The sequence below is a fragment of the Rhinoraja longicauda genome, chromosome 16 (genome assembly GCF_053455715.1).
Source record: "Rhinoraja longicauda isolate Sanriku21f chromosome 16, sRhiLon1.1, whole genome shotgun sequence".
Lineage (NCBI taxonomy): Eukaryota > Metazoa > Chordata > Chondrichthyes > Rajiformes > Arhynchobatidae > Rhinoraja > Rhinoraja longicauda.
Genome location: NC_135968.1, coordinates 25,308,103 through 25,331,792, shown reverse-complemented (window position 1 = coordinate 25,331,792; position 23,690 = coordinate 25,308,103). Strand labels below are relative to the sequence as shown.

Sequence of the window (23,690 nt, the reverse complement as noted above, 5' to 3'; positions counted from 1 at the left end):
GTTACTAAATTCTTACATAGCTTCAATTTTTAAATTCTTAAAGAGAGAAAATAAAAATAAAGAAGAAAGAAAAAAAAAAAAAAAAGGGAAAAAAAACTATAAACTATTGAGAAGAGAGAATAAAAAAAAGAGTTATAACTATAAAAATAAAAGGGGGTAGATCCGGGAGACAATAACCACAGTTGTACATCCAACCCTAAACTCAAGTTTCAACTTTTAATAAGTTAGTTTTTGATTTGTATTTGTGCCTATACGAAGCTCTGTGTATATCTCAAATCTATTCCTTAACTAATAACCAATAACAAAAGGAAAATAAGCAGGGAGGTACAACTACAATGTTTAAAGATCATTTGAGCAAGTGTATGAATAGGAAAAGTGTAGAGGGTTATGGGGCAATGCAGCAAATGGGAATATATGAGCTTCCAGGTTGGCAAGGATGAGTTGGGCCGAATGGCTGTTTTTATGCTGTGTAATTTTGAAACTAAGACAAATCGAGAATTATAATTTGGGAGTAAATGTTGTTGCAATATAACTTTTTCTTACATTTGCCTAAATTTTTGCCAGCAATGTCTCTAATCAGTATGCATTCAGAGAAATAAATATAATTACCTTATTTTCCCTCTGGTTATAGATATATCTTTAGTCCATTCTCTTGATCGTGATTTGACAAACATCGGTAGCACAAGATCTTTGTCGGACTTCAGCGAAATGCACCATTCTAGGCCATCTATAATGGCATGTGAAATTAGCTATTAACAAAACTCCGAGAGTAAGTTTGTTCCGATTAAATACCAAATCTCAACCCCATTCGGAACACAGCTACCAGACTTGGAGGGCATTTACAACACACGATGCCTCAGAAAAGCCACCAGCATCCACAAAGACTCTTCACACCCCTGAAACAGTCTGTTCGAACTCCTTCCATCGGGCAGACGATACAAGGCCTTCTACGCCCGCACCTCCAGACTCAGGAACAGCTTCATCCCCAGGGCCATAGCTGCTATGAACCAGTCCTGCTGAGCTGGATGGTCACAACGCATAGATCAACTTGCACTTTATCCTGTCTAAAACTGTTACAATTGTTTCGTTGGGTTGCTGTTGTCTAAATTAATTAAATTATTGCATCGTATCAATAGTCAATAGTCAATAGTCGTTTATTTGTTACATACACATAAATGTGTAGTAAAATGAAACATTACCCGCAGTTGAACAATAAGACCAATAAGATTAATCAATAAAAATGCAATAACACATACAATCACAACTAACACCAAACAAAAAGAAACATCCATCACAGTGAGTCTCCTCCAGTCCCTCCTCACTGTGATGGAAGGCCAGAATGTCTTTTTCTCTTCCCTGCCGTCTTGTCCCGCGGTCAGGCTGTTGGAGTTGCCACGTCGGGGCGGTCGGGGCTCCCGATATTGAAGCCCCCGCTGGGCGGTGAAAAAAAATCCCGCGGCCTATTTTAGGCCGCGCCGGATGGTGAAAGGTCCGTGGCGGGCCGACCCAAGCCCCGCGATTCGGGGCGGGCGAACACGTTGCCTCTGCCGCTGCCGGAGCTCCCGATGTCGGCCCCCATCCAGGGGCCTGCGGGCTTCCGACGTCCACGCGGCCCGCGCCGGAGCCTCCGGAGACGAGTCGCAGCCGTTCCCGCAGCATTCGCAGGCAGCCAGCGCCGCAGGTGGTGAGTCCGGACCGCGGGCTCTGCGAACCAGAGACCCAGGTGGTCCCAGGTGCATGGCCGGTGGTAGGCCGCAACGGGAACGGAGACACGGCACAGAACAAAGGTCGCGTCTCCGTTCTGGAGAGAGAATGTTACAGTTACAGTTCCCGTTCCCTCCCACCCCCCCCCCCCCAAAACATAACATACAACACTACATCATATTAACACTACAATTGAGACAAAAACAACAAAAAACACAAAAGACAGACGGACTGCAGGCAAGCCGCAGCTGCGACGGCAGCGCTGGCTCCTCCCTATGGGAGGCGCATTCCCAATCTCGTTGTACCCCTGGGCAACCTTTTCACCTTTTCACACACAAACTGGTGGGTATATGGAAAGAGCTGCCAGAACAGAACAGAACTGTTATAGGCAGGTACTATAACAACATTTGAAAGACATTTGGACAGGTACATGCTCAATAACCTGCCTCTATTTTGCCCACTGCACTTGATTTATCGATTACATTTTTCTTCATAGGCTAGTATTGAGCATGGGAGGGCAGGCAGGCTCTACTGTATTTAATCTAATGCAAAGAACCTCTCAGGTAAATTAAATTACTTTAGAGCATGGGTCAGCGTTTGGAATTATTCACACAGATAGGAAAGGTTTAGAAGGACATGGACCAAACACGGGCACGTGGGACTAGTGTAGATGGGGCATCTTGGTCAGCATGGGCAAGTTGAACCAAAGGGCCTGCTTCAATGCTGTATTACTTTAACAGCACTTGGAATTATGCTGCACCCCTACCATCTTTCCAGTCTAGGTTAAACCTGTCCTATTTTACAGGTCCCACCTAACCCCAGAGGATTTGCAGGACCCCATCCCTCAGTGATCCATGTATTTTTTTAAATGTTCCCTTCTGCACAGGTTTTCAACCAACTGATTCATCTGTCCCATCACACTATTTCTACCCTATTTCTACCCTCACTAGCACTTGACACAGGGAGTAATGCTAAAGTTATGATCACAGAGCCTAACTCGCTAAACTTACTTTGCACAACTCCATCCCTCTTTCTACCTTTATCATTCGTACCAATATGTACCACAGTCTCTGGCTGTTCTCTCTCTCCCTTTTAGAATGTTCTGTACCCTATCAGCAAGAAGAACTCTGGCAAGATGGATGAAATATACCATTCTAGAGTCTTGCACTTGGTCACAGAAGTTCCTGTCTGTTGCCCTGACAAAAAATTCCCCCACCGCTAATAGTCAGCTAGGCTTCTCCCCATCCTGATGTGCATCAGAGCTAACTATGGAGCCACAATTCAGAATAGTGAATGCAGCCACAGCCCCAACTGCTCTATGTGGTCTGGCAGGAATGATAGCTGACAAAGGTTTAATCCCAAGGTACATTAGAAAAGTCTGAAGAAGGGTCTCGACCCAAAACATCACCCATTCCTTCTCTCCAGAGATGCTGTCTGTCCCGCTGAGTTACTCCAGCTTTTTGTGTCTATCATCGGTTTAACCCAGCATCTGCAGTTCCTTCTTACATATTAGAAAAGTTACTGATCTCCCATATCGTATACGAGGAGCACACAGCTGTCCTAGGTTCCGTATCCTTTATCTCCAGATCCTTCTACTCAGAAAGAGAAGAAAAAACCTTAGCTGCTCACGACTCACCCTCAGCACTGAAATCCAACATTCACCGGTCTACATTTTGACCTCATATCAAAATGGTTGCTCCCACTCTACCAACCTCTCTTTTTTTCCAACCTGCTGAACAAATCTTTTGTTAAGTTATCAAAAAGTACATTGAAATCCACCGACATAGCATCAAACACACTGCCTTCATCAATCCATGTTACTTCACTGAAAAACCTGTTCAAGCTTGTCAAAAATAATTATCTTACTCAGATACCATTGATTCATATTCCCATGAACTTTTCAATTCACAAAGTGGAAATCTTTAATTTTTACGGTTTATCAATGGTTTAGTGATATGTGCACAAGTTTAATGAGGAAATCGAACCCCGAACCTGTCACAGTCATTTCTGCCCAAAATACATTTTTAGCGCTCTCATCTTGTTATCTCTCTATTCTAATGACTATTTTTTTGCATAATACATTAATTCGCTCTTTGTATAGTGCCTTATCAAAAGCATGTTGAAAACGCATATACAGTACATACATTCATTCACGTAACCCACAAAATTTAGTGTGGAGTGATTGGGGTGGTGTGTCCTCCTCTAATTAATTTAAATGATTTAAATAATCAATGAGATAAAAAAAGAAACAGAGCATCATCGTGTCACTTCTCATTAGAGGAACGGTTCACTGCTCTTAGAACAGCATATGTCATCAGTACAATTTATGCAGTAGAATTCATATACGGAGTGTTTCAGGAATGTTCCCTGTGGGACTAAGCATTGCTGAAGCCCACAATCGATGCCATGATCTGTCCAGCTTCAGTGCCTTTGGAAAAATAATTTAGAGAACAAGATCGAAATTCCAATGAGCGTGATCAGAGAAGAAAGAGAAGATAAACCTTAGCTGGTCACTACTCACCCTCATCACTGAAATCCAACATTCACCGAGGTCCGCATTTTGACCTCACATCAAAATGATCAGCAAAGTAGATTTGGCCTCCAGATCCTTTTCTTCAGCTGCCTGCAATAAGATAAACTATTACGGCTGCATGCAGAATCATGGAAGTTTGGTTGGTAGCCAGCTGAGTCATGAACAAATGTCTTCAGATCACCTGGCAAATTCTTTCAATAGTGCATAGTGAGGGAGTGAGGTAAAAGAAATATAGTACATTAGGTTATGTGCTATGCTGAGAACAACATCAACAGATCAAGTTAATCACAAAGAACAACGTTACAATAATTTTCAATGAAGGCCTAAAGATTACTTTCAACATTGGTTCCTGGTAATTTTTAATTAATTAGCAATTCTACAGGGGCATTTCTCAAAAAAATCAACAGGAAAAATCCTCTTGGAGCCTGTTCTGTGGAAGAGAGAGAGAGTGGTGCACGCATGGTGGCAAATGATAGGAGATGTGAGAGTAGAAAGGAATAAAATATAATTGTGACTGAAAGTTTTGGTGGAATGTAACGGCAGCTGGAGACGATAAGGTATTAATGTTGATTTACATAAATACTAACACACAAAGTCAGAGGAGGAGTGAGAAACCATATTGACCAAAAAAATCAATTAGCCTTCTGCTTAAAAACTAAATAGTAGAAGGATCATTGACTGAGTTGAAAGAAGGAGGTGGAAGATTTTGGAAAGTGGTCCTCAGATTTGTTGAAATCGTTGTGACAAGCCCAATTGAATATGTAAAATTTGAACCATCAGTGGTAGCACACAAGGGCATGCAGAGGAACTGGGAGGAAAGCTTTGTGTCAATTATGAAAAGAAAAAGTACTTACTTTTTTAGTGTGTCTGTTATCTAGATTATACCTCTGCTGGAAAATCTAAGGTCCAATGGAAGGTAGTCTGATTTTTCTGAGATGCCCAACAAAGAAAGCTGTCACCTCAAACTGCAAACCACCATGTGTTTTTGCAGTGTTCGTAACTGTTTAATACCTCATCAGCAGAGAAATTTGATGAAGTAAAGGCAGTTACCAAGTTTTCACTAGGCATGTGTGAATGCTGTCCTCAAAAAGCAACAAGAGCTGCTGTACCACAGAAAAGTAGAAGATAAGTGTACAGAAGATGAGGCCAGGTGGCTAGCTTCAACCTTGTGAGTCCGTGAAGTGTTCAGTTTGGAAAGTCAGCCTAAGGAGGATGTCACAAGAGGTAAATTAAGTCGAGCTATATAATGCAACCAAGACATGTACTGAAGTTATGTTGGGAAGTAATGTAGTTACTGACATATGTCTGGAGGGTCGCAGGGTGGGCAGAAGAGATGAGTTCAAATGGTAATCAGAAAGATGAACCATTTGCGGTGGAAGATGGCAAGTTAAGAAGCATGCAACAGCAAAGATGGGCAAGGAGAAAAACTGTGAGAAGTACTTCAAGGAAACTAAATACAATTAATAATACATTTTAAAATTAATATTAATATTACAATTTAAGTAAAATAGAATTAATTAATTTAAGTACTACAATGGTGGGTGATTCTAGGTAAATCTATTGTATAGTATGTTCACAGTGGTTCATAGATTCATAGATCATAGTGGTTCCATGAAAAGTGGGAAATTGTTTAAATACAAGATTCTTGTTTTTCTTTATGCATATAACCCTTTTATACATATGTGCATCGTTTCCAATATAAATATTAACAAAATATCATTTTAAGATATAGCAATTATAAGGAGGACGTATGCATCAAACAACAGTTTGTATGTGTTTCCAATCTGAAAACTGGAAATAAGAAATAGTTGTTAGAAAAGAAATCCCTATCTAAACATTAAATTGGACCCCAAGGTAAGTATTTGTGGGATAAAGCCAGCAAGTCCAAATGAATGGGTTAACATATGATGAGCGTTTGACAGCACTGGGCCTCTACTCGCTGGAGTTTAGAAGATTAAGGGGGGACCTCATTGAAACCTACAGAATTATGAAAGGCATAGATAGAGTGGATGTGGAAAGGATGTTCCACTGGTGGGAGAGTCAAAGACCAGAGATAATAGTCTCAGAATTAGAAAGGAGGTGATGAGGAACTTCTTCAGTCAGAGGGTAGTTAATCTGTGGAACTCATTGCCACAGACGGCTGTGGAGGCCAAGTCAGCGGATTTTTTTAAGGCAGAGATAGACAAATTCTTGATTAGAATGGGTGTCAATAGTTAGTTTGGTTTAGAGATACAGTGCGGAAACAGGCCCTTCGGCCCACCGGGTCTGCGCCGATCAGCGATTCCCGCATATTAACACTACCCTACACACACTAGGGACAATTTTTACATTTACCAAGCCAATTAACCTACAAACCTGTACGTCTTTGGAGTGTGGGAGGAAACCGAAGATCTCGGAGAAAACTCACACAGGTCACGGGGAGAACATACAAACTCTGTACAGACAGCACCCGTAGTCGGGATCGAACCCGGATCTCTGCCGCTGCATTCGCTGTAAGGCAGCAACTCTACCGCTGTGCCACCGTGCCGCACGGTTATGGGAAGAAGGCAGGAAAATGGGATTAGGGGGCAAAGATTAGCCATGATTGAATGGCGGAGTAGACTCAATGTGCCGAATGGCCTAATTCTACTCCTATAACTTGTGAACTTGTGAAATCCATATGATTTCATACAATGTTTGTGGTCTTCAGCTACTTAGCTCCAGTTCCTGTTGCTGTAATTCTATATTTTCAAGGATGTGCACATTCAACATGTTGCAAAGTCTCTCTTTTAAACCACGCGTTGCATGGTCTGAATCATGATGTTTTATGAGCACATCATTGGTACTAATTTCATTGCCATGAAATACATTCGGCTATGACTTTAGAACTGGACCATTGGAGGCCAACAAATATGCATACCTTAAGATGGGAGGGGCAAAATTTAAAGGAGATGTGTGCAGGTAAGTTTCTTTACACAGGGAGTGAGTGATAGCTGCCTGGAATGCACTGCCTGGGGTTGTGATGGAAGCAGATATGATCGGGGCATTTAAGAGGCTTTTAAATTGACACATGTTCATGCAGCGAATTGAGGCAGTATGATTCACATGCAGATAAAGCAAGCAGAGAAGATTGTTTAACATGGCATCATGTTTGGCACAGATATTGTGGGCCTGTTCTTGTGCTGTATCTTTGATCCATTGCCAGAGAGGGTAACTTCGGACTGATAATGTTCTTCTTCATTGCTCTGTGGTACTCATCAAACATGAAACTGCTATAATACTAACCTTCGAAATCTTTATATTTGCTGAAATATTTTGAAGCCTCTGTTGGTGGGTTTCACGTAATGAAGGCCTTTGAACCCAACAGCAAGTGAAAGATGTATAAAATAAAACTTTAATTACAAAAATACAAATATAATTTAGATACAATAAGAACGAAAGTGAAAAAAAGTTTTAAAAAATAGAATGAAGAATAAGATCCAAAGAATTCTGCATTCATTGTCTAGAGATGTTTGCTGTATCTTTTTTATCTCTCCATTCACTTGTTGCTCAAAAGAGTTCCATCAAGATTTGCCTCCTTAGTCCAAAGGGATATTGTGGCACTTTTGGTAGGTGGGACATATGAAAAGAGAAGACCAATTTGGCCCCTCAAGCCTATTCCACCACATAATTACTGCTTTTGTAATGCTTGCTGCACCCAAATGCACATGTTCACAAAATGATGTACAAGGACACCCAGGTCCTTTTGCATCACTCACTTTCCCAGTCCAACTATATTCAGGTAATAATTTGTCTTTCTATTTTTAGATCTATAAAGGATAACCTCACTACACAGCATCTGCCATGCATTTGTCCACTCTCTACTTGTCTACACCACAATAGAGCTTATTTTCATCCTGCACATAGTTCTCAGCCCCCCCCCCCCCCCCCACTCCTCAACTTTGTGTCATCTACAAGCTCAATAATGCTTCTCCAGTCCACTCATCCAAATCATTGATGTATCTTGTGAATAGCTGCGGCCCAAGCACTGATCCATGTGGCATCCCACTGGTCACTGCCTCCAACCTAGAAAAAGATTTCCTTCTCTCTCTTTCCAGTATATTCATCTGTTATCAATCCATTTATTCACAAAATGCTGGAGTAACTCAGCAGGTCAGGCAGCATCTCGGGAGAGAAGGAATGGGTGACGTTTCGGGTCGAGACCCTTCTTCAGACTGATGTCAGGGGGGCGGGACAAAGGAAGGATATAGGTGGAGACAGGAAGATAGAGGGAGATCTGGGAAGGAGGAGGGGAAGGGAGGGACAGAGGAGCTATCTGAAGTTGGAGAAGTCGACGTTCATACCACCGGGCTGCAAACTGCCCAGGCGAAATATGAGGTGCTGCTCCTCCAACTTCCGGCGGGCCTCACTATGGCACTGGAGGAGGCCCATGACAGAAAGGTCAGACTGGGAATGGGAGGGGGAGTTAAAGTGCTCGGCCACCGGGAGATCAGTTTTGTTAATGCAGACCGAGCGCAGGTGTTCAGCGAAGCGATCGCCGAGCCTGCGCTTGGTTTCGCCGATATAAATAAGTTGACACCTAGGGCAGCGAATGCAATAGATGAGGTTGGAGGCCTGGAAAGACTGTTTGGGTCCTTGGATGGAGTTGAGGGGGGAGGTAAAGGGACAGGTGTTGCATCTCGTGCGGTTGCAGGGGAAAGTGCCCGGGGTTGGGGTGGTGTGGGTAGGAAGGGACGAGTGGACCAGGGAGTTACGGAGGGAACGGTCTCTGCGGAACGCAGAGAGGGGAGGGGATGGGAAGATATGGCCAGTGGTGGGGTCCCGTTGTAGGTGACGGAAATGTTGGTGGATGATATGTTGGATCCGCTGGCTGGTGGGGTGGAAGGTGAGAACGAGGGGGATTCTGTCCTTGTTGTGAGTGGGGGGGGGGGGGGGGGAGGGGGAGCAAGAGCGGAGCTGCGGGATGTAGAAGAGACCCTAGTGAGAGCCTCATCTATAATGGAGGAGGGGAAGCCCCGTTTTCTGAAGAACGAGGACATCTCGGAAGCCCTAGTGTGAAACACCTCATCCCGGGCGCAGATGCGGCGTAGACGGAGGAATTGGGAGCAGGGGATAGACTTTTTGCAGGGGACCGGGTGGGAAGAAGTGTAGTCCAGATAGCTGTGCGAGTCGGTGGGTTTGTAGTAAATGTCCGTCACTAGTCTGTCTCCTGTGATGGAGATGGTGAGGTCCAGAAACGGGAGGGAGATGTCAGAGATAGTCCAGGTATATTTAAGGGCAGGATGGAAATTGGAGGTGAAGTGTATGAAGTCAGTGAGTTCTGCATGGGTGCAAGAGGTAGCATCAATCCATGTTGGTATCGTACCCTCAACTCTTGTATGTATTAATCTTGCACACTAGTCTCTTATTTAGGACTTTATCTAAAGCTTTTAAGTATCTAGTACAGCACTTCCTTATGACACTTAACTGTCAACTGTGAGACCTCTACCTCACTGCCTCCAACCTAGAAAAAGATCCACTTTTTCCTTCTCTCTCTTTCCAGTATATTTATCTGTTATTAATCCATGTTGGTTTCGTACCCTCAATTCTTGTATGTATTAATCTTGCACACAAATCTCTTATTTAGGACTTTATCTAAAGCTTTCTGAAGTATCTAGTACAGCATTTCCTTACGACACTTAACTGTCAACTCTGAGACTACCTCCAGCCCCCCCCCCCCCTTCGCAATACTTACTGGTGAAGCAGATCTCTGGTCCATAAAGATGGAAATGGAATGCTGCAGCAATACTTGGATCAGGGCATACTTAACCTCAATCCTAAGGATGGAGGTATAGTATGCAGTGTACTAGTGTACATGCAGTATGTTTATTTGTCATTTGAGTTGGGAGATGGGTCGTCATTGAAGTCAACGATATAAGTACAGGGTATCCCAAAAGTAGAAGTTTCCACCCATAACCCACAGTTAAGACCTGGTACAAAATTAACTCAGTTTCAACAGGTGTAACTAGTCACGAGGGTCAGAACTGATATCAATTTTTTGAGTGAATTTTGAAATAAATTTGTTTGCAAGAGGACCAGTTGGGTCACTCTTATTGTTTATTTGCGACCACAATCAATAAATTATGTCTCAGGTGTATGGGACAGCAGGAAGAGGTGGGGAGAAGACATTGCAAATGCAACCCCCTTATGCTCTCAACCTGATCGATTCAGCAAACTATTCTATGCAGCAAAGAAACGAGACACAGGAGAGTAGGCAACCCTGCCTGACTCCAGACAGACCTATGGGGAAGCTATCCATTTCCCACATATTGTTTTGGATTGCACTACAGATATCCGTGTAGACCAGATAGGAGACAGAAGGAATTGCAGATGCTAGTTTACTAAAAAAAAAGACACAAAGTGCTGTTTGTACGTTCTCCCCGTGACTTTCGTGAGTTTTCTCCAAGATCTTCGGTTTCCTCCCACACTCCAAAGACGTACAGGTATGTAGGTTAAATGGCTTGGTAAATGTAAAAATTGTCCCAATGTAGATTAATTGGCTTTGTAAATGTAAACATTGTAGTGTTAATATGCGGGGATCACTGGTATGTGCGGACTCGGTGGGCCGAAGGGCCTGTTTCCACGCTGTATTTCTAAACTAAACTAAACTAAACTCAGTGTGTCGAACATGTCCATGCTGCCTGACCAGGTGAGTTCTGTGTAGAGCAGTTGGATCGCACCATAGACCATTCATGTAGGCTGACATCCTGACCTCACACTTTTTGCTAGCTTCAGTGATGGGAATGTCCATGACCTGCATCTTTGCCACGGTTCAACTATTCAGTACCCCTTAAAAAGCAGTTTCTGAACCCGTAGGTAATAGCAGATTCTGGTGTTCCGATTTAGCATCCAACAACCAATAAAAGCAAAGCACTTGACGCAGCTATTCCTGGCCTTTCACGTCACTGAAATGTAAAAAGGCATTCGAGAAAGAAATATAAGCATCAACAGAATTAGGCAGCGATTCAGAGGCCTACGGGCCAATGAAATTTAAACAGGCATAGCGAAAGAAATAAAAACATCAACAAAATCAAGTGCACAGGGGTTTCATGTAAACTGACTTTGTAGCTACACCCCACGGGCAGCAGTTTGGACCAAACTGAATTGGGAACATCCTTCCAATTAGGTCACTGAGTCGACAGAATCTCGGAACACAGCAACAACCCTGTCTTTCAAAGTTCCATAGTGTGACTGGTCGGTTATTAATATGACGCTGGGATCGATGATTTGCCCGGCACCCCATCACGAATGAGGAACAAAAAACACTGCGCGTTTTCGTTGCTTCGGTGAAAAGTATATTGTGCGCCCAATGGTATAGGTTGTTATCGGCGTATTTTCAATGTGGCGAGAGGATAGCGATACTAGACAATTAATGTGGATCGATCCTCTGCCAACCATTCCCCCTCACGCTTACATTATGTCCTTAACTGCACACTAGCCTCGACAAGCAAGAAAATAACCTTGTGCAATCGTGGCATTCCCGTTTGTATTGATGAAGGGATGTGAAAGAAGTTGGTCTCGTTAGTTCGACGAAACCAATTCCATATAAGGAGTCTGCATTTGAGCCTGAAGAAGAGTCCTGACCCGAAACGTCGGCTATCCGTGTTCTTCAAAAATGCTGAAGATAGACACAAAAAGCTGGAGTAACTCAGGGGGACAGGCAGCATCTCTGGAGAGAAGGAATGGGTGACGTTTCGGCGGAGTTACTCCGACACTCTGTCTTTTTTTTGTATTTATTCACAAAATGCTGGAGTAACTCAGCAGGTCAGGCAGCATCTCGGGAGAGAAGGAATGGGTGACGTTTTGGGTCGAGACCCTTCTTCAGACCCGAAACGTCACCCATTCCTTCTCTCCCGAGATGCTGCCTGACCTGCTGAGTTACTCCAGCATTTTGTGAATAAATACCTTCGATTTGTACCAGCATCTGCAGTTATTTTCTTATACGTCTTTTTTTTGTAAACCAGTATCTGTAATTCTTTGTTTCTCAATACAAGTCAAGCATAGTGGGGTGGCATTTAGGGATCGCAGATTTGAAGTCGGTCCATGCTCTCAGAATGGAAGTGTCCCCCTTCTGTATGAAAGGATCATCTGTGGAACAAATACGTTCAGTCACCATTCGTTTCCTGGCGGGCCTGTCTGTTCGGAGTTTGTACGTTCTCCCCGTGACCTGCTACATAAAACTGCCACACAATTTATCGTGAAGTTGACTATCTCGTTCAGGTCAAAGGGAGGGAGGGGAAGGGTGGCGAGTGGAGGGGGGGGGGGTGGGGGGGAATAGATAATGGGAAATGAAAGATAATGCTGACACGGTAGAGGAGCAGGTGTCAGGCCCGGCGTGAAGGTGCATTCCCCGGGCAAGTTAGGCTTCCATTGGCTACCCAATGTATATATTTCCCTGCATTCGCAGTATAAAAATATAGCACAGGACCAGGCCATTCGGCCCACAGTGTCTGTGCCGAATATAATGCAAAGGTGAACAATAAACATTTGGACAAGTACATGGATGGGTTTAGGGGGGCAAACGCAGGCAGATCGGAATAGTGTAGATGGGGCATGTTGGTCAGCGTGGGCACGTTGGGCCGAAGGGCCTGTTTCCACGCAGTATGATTCTATGACTGCAAACGAATTTGATCAGCCTACACATGATCCATTCATGTGTACCGCTCCATTCTAAGCATATCCACGTATCTAAAAGCCTCTTAAACGCCACCATCGTGGCCAGCTCCACCACCACCTCTGGCAGCTCGTTCCAGGCACCCACCGCTCTCGTAAAACACTTGCCCGCACATCTCGTTTAAACTTTACCCTCTCACCTTAAACGTATTTACAAAACATTAACACCTACTGGGAACACACAAACAAGAAGTGTCATGTCCTAGATAAATCGCATTCTCATTAAAATAATCGTATCCCAATATGTTCTGAAAGTATAAGTTTAAAGTGTACAAACGCTGCCAGCATGATGTATAAAATACGACTGGGGAATATACATTGCATGGTCGATAAAATAATCTCGGCGTGGGTATGGGAAACCTATTATGTGGATTTTCACTCCGGAGCTGTAAAGGGCAATTTCTCTGCGTGCAACGAAAGAGTCTTGTACCAAGGTCACTCTTTTGATTTGAATGTCCTAAACTCTCCACTTCCCCTTCTTTGGATATCAAAACGTGCGAGTGCTATATTGCAACGTTGTCTGTTCAATACCCGCGATCTGTGCAAAACCACGCATCGCTACCAAATTGCCGAGTCTTTTAAGACCGATTACATCTTATTGAGGCACTTTAGAGGTTAGAATGCAAAGTTTCCAAGGGTTGATTAATACTAAAAGCGCTAGTAACTACTACTGTGTCCTTTAAACACATGCTATGTTTTTTCATGTAATTATTTCTAGCTAATGGAAAATCGTTGTTCATAAGCCATTGGTTAAACAATAAACAGTCAATATGAATGTCTATATTTCTGAAAGGCACAGAATAGTATTTCTCCCCGCTAGTCTCAATGCAGAAACAGCACCAAAGCTAGTATAGGAAGCTTTGTTCCATGGGCTCCAACAAGTTGGCATTACCTGTAATTCATTCCAACACACGATGAAACGTTGCTGCAGCCCACCTTTTGTGGCAGCTTGATATCCGAATTAATCCAACAAAATGCCACGAATTTTATCAGAATAAGTATAAGTAGCCAAGATCATTTCAAGGCTTTACAAAATGAAAGAAGTGGAATGGGTATCACTGCAGTTGTACTTATGCCAATACTTAAAGCTAATGAAATGCACGGTTTGGGGGGGGGGGGGAGTTCTGAATAGGCTGACAATTTCGCCAATTGTTAAAACATTTAAAGATGTGGAGCCTGAGCTTGTAGTCTATAAAAGGCATTACGAATATTATCTGTGGAAGTGTGGCAAAAATGTAGACTATTTCATTAGACTTTAGTTCAAACCTATTCTCTTTTGTAGGAACTTATCCTCTTTGTCTTTACACATTTTGCCACTGATGCTGGTCCATCCCAACTATCGGTAAAGATAACACGATTTTCTTCAATATTACCGAAGATATAGAAAATGTAACAACAAATGCTTTTGCGGCATGTATCTCACGATGTTCAAATACTGGACTGGGTCGGAAGAGTTTCATCAGCAATTGAACTTTTTTCCCGCTATATCAGAAAACCTCGAGTGACAAAAGACGTTCAACATGATTTATTTAACATAAACAACGACCTTCCTTTGTCTCAGGCCATGGTCGATCTGTGGTGCTAGCTGGTATAATACAATCTAAAAAATATGTATTTTTATTGACACCTGGATTATTTGAATAAATTGTCAGTCAACAGCGTGATACCGGGTGTGGTGAAAATGCCCAGTGTCTGATTAATTCCCCCTAACCTACAATTTCAGGCTTTACGTTGGGTTATTCACCAAGGCGTTGGCAGAGATCAGATCTATCTACACTCAAAGCTCAGTCAAATCAGATATATTTGCAATTGGAACATTTATTTGTATTTTAGACAAAATGGGAAGTCCGGGCTGACAAACAAACGCAAAGGAATCTCATCGACCTATACCTGAAGTGACATATACCTGAAATATGCGGATATGCAAAAGTTGCAAATCTCACCAAAATCGTGTAATACTCCTTTGATATGACACTCGAAACCTCCCGCAAGAGAGAGAGAAAATCGGAGTAAACGAATTCATGCTGATGGGAATAAAGAGGAGATCGGATGGCCAAATATAGATGTGCCCCAACCCAGTTAAAAAGAGTCTAAGATCACTTCTGTTTGGACAAATCTCTGCCTTCACAGATACATTTGAAATGATTTCAAGCATGAAGCCGTTCGCAGAGTTTCTGTTAGAGTTGGTGTAAAGTAATTTTCTTTTTTTTAACTCAAGTGAGAGGGGTGGGCCATATAGAAATAGAAAGAGATTTAAACCGAATATTCTTTTATAAATTTGTCATCCCCCTTTCAAAATAGTTCATTTCCATTCATTTGTATTTTAATCATCAATTTACTAACACTCTCTTGTCCATTATTAAAGTTTTAAAACCTCCCGGAGTTTCGAGAATTTTAGAAGTTACCCAGCAAAAACACGCGGCGTAACAGATTACAGTTATATTTACATATTTTAATTTTGTTTTATCTCACGGAGCATCCCCGATCATGTCGGGAATAAGAAGTAAACGGTCAACAGCATTTCATAGTTTACATGTTTGAATAATTTATAGCAGTAAATATAACTGCTATATTATAGCAGTTCGGGCCGACGTATTGGGTTCAACGTGTCGACTGAGAATAAATATCCCATCTTAAAGCGGACGTGGCTCTTATATGGCGCTAGCAATTTATACCCCAAAAACCATGTAGAGGCGCTTCCTCCAGAGTGATGTCCACATTGTACAATTACCTTTATTTGTTGGAACTGTCAACTAGTATTTCCACACTCACAGAACTTGATAAATAGCAGACGCAACAAATATTTTGTTTTCAGATTGGTCATGGAATTACAGTGCCGGGTGTGATCTGCTATAATTCGAATGATTCGACCTGATATTCTTTTTGCTGCTACTTTGTAAAATTATATGGCGTTGATTTCAAGAGCACTGGCAATCCTTTTTTTAAAAGTTGCTATTAAAACTGACCTTTAAAAATAAAACAGTCTGGTGTGGATGCAGTTAACAGTAACTTAAAACAGTTCCCTTTGTTGGAAATAATTAAAACATCGTTGTTAGATTTTTCAAGAGAATAAAGACTAATATTCATGGTTTTGTGAAACCTCTTCTACCAATGTTTGTTTCTCCGAATTTGAAAGACGCAGGAAGACTGAATGGTGCCGGAAGTTCGCAACTGGGGTCATTTGGACGGGCGAATGACGTCAGATAGTGTCAATACACAAGGACAAAAATTAATTTCAGCCAAAAACGATTGCTCATTATATTATCGAAATTGGGGCAATTTCTTATTAGAGTTTTCTACGGATAACATATATATCATATCAACAGCAGCACTAAATAACAATGCCAAAATATTCAGCAACATGCAGGAATCTGTTTAATTTTAATCTATTCTATTGATTTCGTTGGATATGACCCTTGTACAACAATATGCGAAACTCCTTTGTTTCCAATGAATGCCCTGCCACCTTTATTCCAAAGAAGTGGTGTAGTGAACTAATATTTGATTACATGTTTATATTCACTTATCTTCGTTAACAACCACCATTTTGGTTGGCATTTACGCCAAATACAGTGGTATGAGAGCAGATGATCAATAATAAATACAAATAAGATCACATGTTGCCTAGATTGTTGTAAGGCAATGGAAAACGTAAATGACACACTGTATTTGTGTTTGTTCTTTTTAACTCAAAAACACTATGAAATAGGTCCCGTTTTAAAGATGAGCGTTGTGTGTCTCGGAAAAACCGTAAAGAATTCATTATCAATGCTGAGAAAGGTGATTTTGATGGGAATAAGAAACCACAGCTATTAACATTTCACGGTCACATGTATTTTCACTCTTACGACATGCAAAAGATAACAAATGACAAAATACAGATCAAGTTAGTAGCAAGGGCTTTCATTTGACACTACTTCACTTTAAATACAGCTACCGCCGTTTCATTAAATCATTAGCCTATCAATTATGGACGTTAACCAATAATTTACAATAAAATACAATTTCAGATTTTACATCCTTCAAATTATTATACTATAATAAAAGCTATACACCAAGATATCTGGATTTTGGTGGCACGTGTTCAAAACAATATACTTTTTTTATACAAAAGACCAAACAGGGCACCACCTTCATTCATGACAGATCTAACTGAGCTAGAACAAGCAACATGAACACCGAATACTTTACTCCTTCAGGAACAAGAAGTAAAAATGACCTTTTTTTGTTGGATGACTTACCCAAGCTGAAATTCAAAAATATCCAAAATTATATTGTACTATTCGACAAGCCAAATAAATTGACTGTGTTATGAACTCGCACAGCCTGTCACATTATCGCCAGAGCTCCGTACTAGATCTTGATACCATTTAGAGGGCTGGAGTATGGCCTGGTTTAAAAGTGATGTTGGAGCAGTGAATTTCACTCCCCTCCCCCCACCCCAAATCGAACGAGAGTTGTTTATGACGATTTTAACTGACCAGCTGGATCTTTGGGAATGGGTTTTTGTGCATTATATGTATGCCTACGTGTTACGTGATTGTTAATTTCCAATATTTTTAAAAATTCAGCCCTCATGGGTCAACAGAAAAAAAGAATGTTGTTTCCTGAAAGTATCTGTCAGTCCATTATTTTTTGTCCATCGTTTCTCTTTTCTCATTTCTCGAATAGGGTTCAAAAGCTGAAGAACTCAAGTACCTAGCAGAAAGTTCATGCAAGTTCCCCGTCAAAGAACCGGTAACAGTTAAGGGTGAAGCGAGCCTTGTGGCTACCGTGCCAATAAGAGACGGTACCGGCATACTGAAGACGCTGTGTCCAGGGTGGGTGGTGCTCAGAGTCGGTACTCCAGATGTCCCCACCGCGAGTGACGATGTGCCCAACGTGGTGCCAAGGCCGACGATGGGGGCACGCAGAGTTGATCCCAGGTTGTTGGTAGCACAGGGCAGGATACCGGACAATCCAGGCGGCGACAGAAGCCTGCCTTGTTCCAGAAGCCTTAAAACGCTGCAGGTTGCTGCGGTCTCAGAGGCTGTCGAGCGGACGTCCGAATCTTTCCCCTGGTCTTTCTTCTGCTTCGTGCGTCGGTTTTGAAACCAGACTTTCACCTGTTTTTTTGTGCAATACACAGTACATCACATACTTATATAGCAGCCTTGAATATACGCTGGTGCTTATTCGCCAAGCCGGATTTAGGCCAACGCTTCAACATAACCCAGTGCCAAATATGTACATCAATAATATATCTAAGTCTGACCTGAAAGGTGACAGACTTAGAATTCGTCCATTTAAGTACACTTCCATTTAGCTATTGGAATAAAGACATTTAAATGTAAACTGAAAGTGCTGGCACGAAATTTTACACTTCCCTTCCAACATGGCACACGAAAAATCATAGGATTACAGTTTATTGTGATTCGTCGTCAATCGATGGAACTTGCATATTAATATAACAAATATGCGTTTCCGAATTAATTTATTTTTGGATATTCAGCACGGTTGATAAAATGGATATCTGATTTCAGCACAATGTTTGTTGAGACTGCCCGATTATTACTTCGGTAAATATGGCAAATGTTTGACAAAATACAATTGCCTGACCTGGGTGAAACAAAATAATGCAGGAATCGTTTTTACTATTGGTGTGAAACACAAAGCCTATTAGGATATATTGGGCATATACGAGTTGAAGATAAAACAATGAATGAGTTAAAGATAAAACAATACTGATCCTATTTTTAACTGTTCAAAGCAGCAGTCGAAAGTAATAAATATGTGGGCAAGATGAATAGTTTCCCCACATAAACTGTTTTGTCCTGGTATTAATTCAAAAAGATATAGCCTGGCCACATTTGAACAATTGGCCAGCTGGACATTTGGTAAGTTGCCTTTATTATTATGATTCCAAATGATACATAATTTTCGGAGGGATGATGGACTGTATTCGCCGACTGCATAAGAAAAATATATGGCTAGGCGAATTCACTTCAATTATATGTTTCTATAGCTGTGTCAAATACTGGTGCGTATGGCAACCGCCGATATGGTTTAGGTTTAAGACTCAGATCAATTACAACTATTGCTCTATTTAACCATTAAAATAAATAGGAATGTGTCCAAAAAAGTGCAATTAATCTTCACCATATCTTAACATTTAAAAATATCAGCACATGATTTTTTTTTTAAATGTTGGTATATTGATTGATATCCATATTGAGCCTTTAGAAAAATAATAAATCTTAAGCTATAGCACAACAAAACATAGAACTTTATGATGTTTAGTTTATAAATAACTGCCCATGTCTACCTGAGTTTCAGACAAGTTGAGCTGTCGAGCCAGTTCTGTTCTCTCCCGGCCAACAACGTACTGACAGCGTTGAAACTCCATTTCTAAACGATACAGCTGCTCAGCTGTGAAAGATGTTCGGGTGCGCTTGGGTCGATCAAGGTCCAGCCCTTTGGGTAGAATTATTTCTCTTATAGATCCCTTTGCATCTGCATGATGAAAATGTACTTGTCAGTTATTTTTCTAACCAAATTAACAGCATAGGCATCTAACTATTTTATATAAATAGTTTTATATATATTTATTTATATAAAATGCAAAAACAATCCTTCTAAGTAGTGTACCTTTCCGAAACAATCCAGGATTGGTTATCATGAATTTAGTTTGTATTTCATTCATTACATTCCAGACATCGCCTGGTGAAATTCTATCCTTCCTTTATTTCACATTGCGTCCATTGGTGTATTATAAAGGATGAAAATTGACCATCTGCACTTTTTTCCCCAAACGAATCAAGAGAAAAACTACTTGTGCATGACCACGTATATTCAAAGATAAGATACAACGGTTTTCAGTAACACATATATCCGAGATCTCAGTAATCTCAGTAGTGACAGGGTTCTTTTCCTGCAATAATTGAATTGAGTTTTGTGCATAGCTGAAGAGTTTTTAAAAGGACGATAATGCAAAGGAAACGTCTTTAGTGTAAATTCAAAATTATTATACTCGACATGCAAGTGAAAGGAAATGTGCAATTTGATCAAAGAATTGAAACTCCCAGCTGTAAATTGCTTTATTCTTAAATGTTAAAGTTAAAATTGCGTCACTAGGAATAAATAAGGATTTACGTTTTTTTTTTCTTAGTTTGAATAATCACCATGCGAAAATTCATTTTTTGCTTTAAAAAAAACAAAGGATACATTTACAAATGAGCAGAAGTCACTCCACTGCCACCTTACTTTTGGAAAAAAAATATTCAGCTGCAGACAAGGTTAACATCAACCACAAACAAATTAAACATCAATTTAAAAATTCAGCAAGGGCGTACAATATGAATTGTAACTCGAAAATAAAGGTCGTCCAATGTGCTTTTCGCTGAAACTACTAGAGTCAGAAAAAGTAGAAGTTTCTACTCAGGGTCAGTCTGGTCCAAGATTACTTCGAATGCAATTCAATCTGACGCGCGTCTAGGGGGCAGACGGTCACCGAGGGATTAACAATTGTTTATGCCAGGCATTACGTTACTGACTCAATGCTTCTTCAGCATTAGTACACGAGTTTATCACTTAACGGTATGGACATAATATTTAAAGTGATATTGCGCTACTGTTTGCTTCCACTGCAGTGGCATTTAATGTAATACAATGGCTTAAGTATGATTAGTAAACCTTCCTCTTGTATAACAGCAAAATGCACATTAATAAATAACCAAATGGGCTGTAATCGTAAATATGAAATATTAATAACATTACCCAATTAAAAAATAGCCGTAATAGTTTAACAACTGAATAAATAGTCATCGAACTGCAACATAACAGAGCCATTAACTGCAACTATTCAGTTTCTTGGTGGTAGGGCAAATCGTATTTTTCAGTTCAAGTTTTTTTGTTGACAAAGCCAAGTCGTGTTGCAGAAACGTGCATTTCCACAAATGAATTTAATTGAGTGGGTGGGTAAACAAAAATAAAACCGCTTAGCATGTATGCATTATGAATTATGTGATCCTTAAACAGAAACTGCCACAATAATAAAACATATCTCACAAATGTATCCCGTGCCCCATCAGCTCTTTTATTTTAATCTGATCTATGCAAATTGGCATTTATCTTTAAATATTGGCCTCTCGCAGTCCACTTCTGCGAATGAGTCCCATGTTATCATGTTATGTTTACGATTTAATAAAGAATAATTGGCATGAGCTATCATATTATAAGATCACATTGTTTCTAAACAGAGATCATCGACCCAATCGTGCAAACATTGATACTTTTTTCCATGGTATCCTTTAATGCAAATTTGGACTTAATCACCCCCATTCATAAACCGATTGCAAATATTTGATGTCTGTATATAGTAAATAAAAGACCGTGTTGATTTAAACCGCCGTTGTAGAGCCGTTGAGGTAATGATATCAGTAAAATCGATTACGTCCCGCGTTTTGATTGTCAGTTGCTTGCCTCGTTGGGAAGGGAAACACCTTTTAATCTATTTCCCTTCAATTTGCCAACCGGCGAGACACTCGGGCAACTTACTTTCATGTGCCTCAACTTATGTTTGTTTCACGACCTTAAAATACTTCTGTAAAATTAAAAAACATGTTTTCCAACCGACAGGAATAGGCAGGCAAACACAAACAGCGTAACTAACAAAAAAGGACCTCAGCTTCCTAATACTGGGGATAAGTCCGGAAAAGAGGCCGAGAAAAGACAAAGAATTTAAAAAAACAACGAGAGAAAAAGGCAAAAAACCTCTCTAATCTTTAGTAGTCGATCAGTTCTACAGATAATATGTTATGGCGAACTCCCGGCCATACGCGAACGGTATTTGCGAAAAAAAACGCGTAAATATATAAACATAAATTCTAGGATGGATGTAGCAAAAATGGCCTAATTAAAGGAAAACACGACCGATTATATTTGTTTCCCGGCTATTTTAAATATATAAACGGCGAGGAGGTCTAAATGCAAGATAGTGTTTGACATCGTAGATAGGAAGCTCAAGCTGGGCCAAACCAGTCGGACAAATCAGTTTAAAACTCAACAATAACAGGCAGAGGGAGAAAGGGAGAGAGGGAGAGAGAGAGAGAGAGAACGCTCACCTCTTACAAGAATTCGTCTACAATAGTCCGGGTCAGTAGTACTAGATTTTGTTTTATTGCAGTCATCGGAGATTGCAGAAGCTGAGAAAGTCTCCTGCTGGTCGTCCATCAAAGAATTCCGAAGGCTTCCGTGAGAATCCCATGAACTCGAACTGGTTTCTCTGCCTTCTCGGAGTCCATTCTTTAAACCTCTGCTCGACTCCGCTTCCATTATTGGTTCTCGATTGCACCTGACTGCCATCAAGGACTGCTAGTGTAATGTAGTGCGGAGAAAAATAAATTGCAAGGCACAAATATATTTTTTAGGTATTGCATAAAATATTGTCCCGGCCGCTGGGTTCTCTTTAAAGTTCGTTTTATCGGCGAGATTGGATTGAAATTCCGCTTTCTCCGTTGTCCGATTTTTTTGTTTATGGTTGTCCAGCTTGATGTACCAAATGATCAACGCTGCGCGACATAGTGCTTTAAGCTGCAGCCTTCCAGATTTACTGTTGTGAGATCTACAAATACCAGACACATAGTACGTACACTTGCCGTTTCAATTGATTATGGGTAATTTTACGGCCAGGCATTTACGTTGCCCCATCAATACGCTGACTTGTTTGGATAATATATCAGGTCTTAATAGATGGTTTCTCTGCTCGTCTTCAATCAGGCAGCTAAATACTGTAAACCGATTGGCCTCAAATGCGAGAAAAAAAAAACACTTGGCTGAGTGTTACGAGTTTCAGGAAAGTTCGGAGCAATTTGCTGTTGTAATATTAGCGCTGCAAGCAGCCATCTCTAAAGCCCGAGTTCCTTTGAGTCTCTGTCCCTTGAACTGAACGTTCAGGCCAGTGAGACTGAGCCACCTTTAGGAACTACCCAGAGAGTGAAAAAAAAAATCTATTCAAAATATATCCACAGGAAACAGCTAGTCCGGAAAATGCTAACTAAAGATTCTCTAAATGAAAAGTTTCACCTCAGTTATTTCATTGTCAGTGCAACAATATATTTGGTACCTCGAATGGACAATAATCCAATAAGACCATTGATTACCCAACAATGAATCAATTCAAGTGAATAGATGGGTGCTTGGAGCACGCTCCCGTCCTCCTTGTCACCTCGCGGGCCAGAAGCCTCTTCACGCTGCTCCCCGCATTCATTCTTTTATGGGAAATGGGGGAAAGAGTGAAAGATGGCAATTATCTAATTGGACTATTAACAAACAATTCTCCGAGTGTGGCTTGCATGGTCGTGTTTCGTAGGGCGGGGTGAAAGGCCACAGGTCGGACTAAACCCATTCATAGGAACCCGGGCCGTTTTAGGAGCTCGAATGGAGGTCTGTCTGTCTGCCTGCGGTCGTCGCAATGGAAGCGCCAAACAGCAACATTAAGAATGCCAGCAATCTCCATGGCGCTGGTTTCTAAAAAAAAAGTCCATGTCGAATATCTGAAAAAGCACAAAGATCGACACCTCCTCGCGCCCCTCACCCCTACACACACACACCCAATGCTTGTCTCAGCAACTACCTTAAAGCGTATTCGGAATTTGTACTCGTTTATCTTTAGTTTGCAAATGCACCAATCTGCTGTGGACTGGTTTATAATTTTAACGAGCCACAGCGATTCCGCGACGCTGTTTAATGACATTTAAAAAGAACATTTCCATCCCTCGTGGAT

The 23,690-nt window shown here is 41.2% G+C and overlaps 1 protein-coding gene across 3 annotated transcripts; it reads right to left on the bottom strand.

Annotated features, from left to right (window-relative positions):
* Positions 1-684: 684 nt before the first annotated feature.
* On the bottom strand, positions 685-22,881 carry vax1 (ventral anterior homeobox 1). Of its 3 annotated transcripts, none has more exons than XR_013548306.1 (4): positions 22,030-22,881; positions 19,233-19,420; positions 17,170-18,033; positions 685-727 (listed from the first exon to the last, which is right to left on the bottom strand). XR_013548306.1 is itself a non-coding variant. In XM_078413441.1 (3 exons), the coding sequence occupies exons 1-3, from the start codon at positions 22,268-22,270 to the stop codon at positions 17,557-17,559; spliced, it is 906 nt and encodes a 301-aa protein (XP_078269567.1). In that variant the 5' UTR covers positions 22,271-22,881; the 3' UTR covers positions 16,787-17,556. The 3 variants fall into 3 exon arrangements, 1 of the variants encoding a protein (XP_078269567.1); XR_013548305.1 differs by lacking the exon at positions 685-727 and adding an exon at positions 4,303-4,327; XM_078413441.1 differs by lacking the exon at positions 685-727 and having other exon boundaries at positions 16,787-18,033.
* Between the last annotated feature and the right edge of the window lie 809 nt (positions 22,882-23,690).

Excerpts from the sequence above, each read along its gene's own strand:
- vax1 (XM_078413441.1), bottom strand. The coding sequence starts at position 22,270 with ATGGCAGTCAGGTGCAATCGAGAACCAATAATGGAAGCGGAGTCGAGC. Across the intron at positions 19,421-22,029 it reads TAGACGAATTCTTGTAAGAG|ATGCAAAGGGATCTATAAGA; the intron begins GTGAGCGTTCTC and ends TTCATCATGCAG. Across the intron at positions 18,034-19,232 it reads TCAACTTGTCTGAAACTCAG|GTGAAAGTCTGGTTTCAAAA; the intron begins GTAGACATGGGC and ends ACAAAAAAACAG.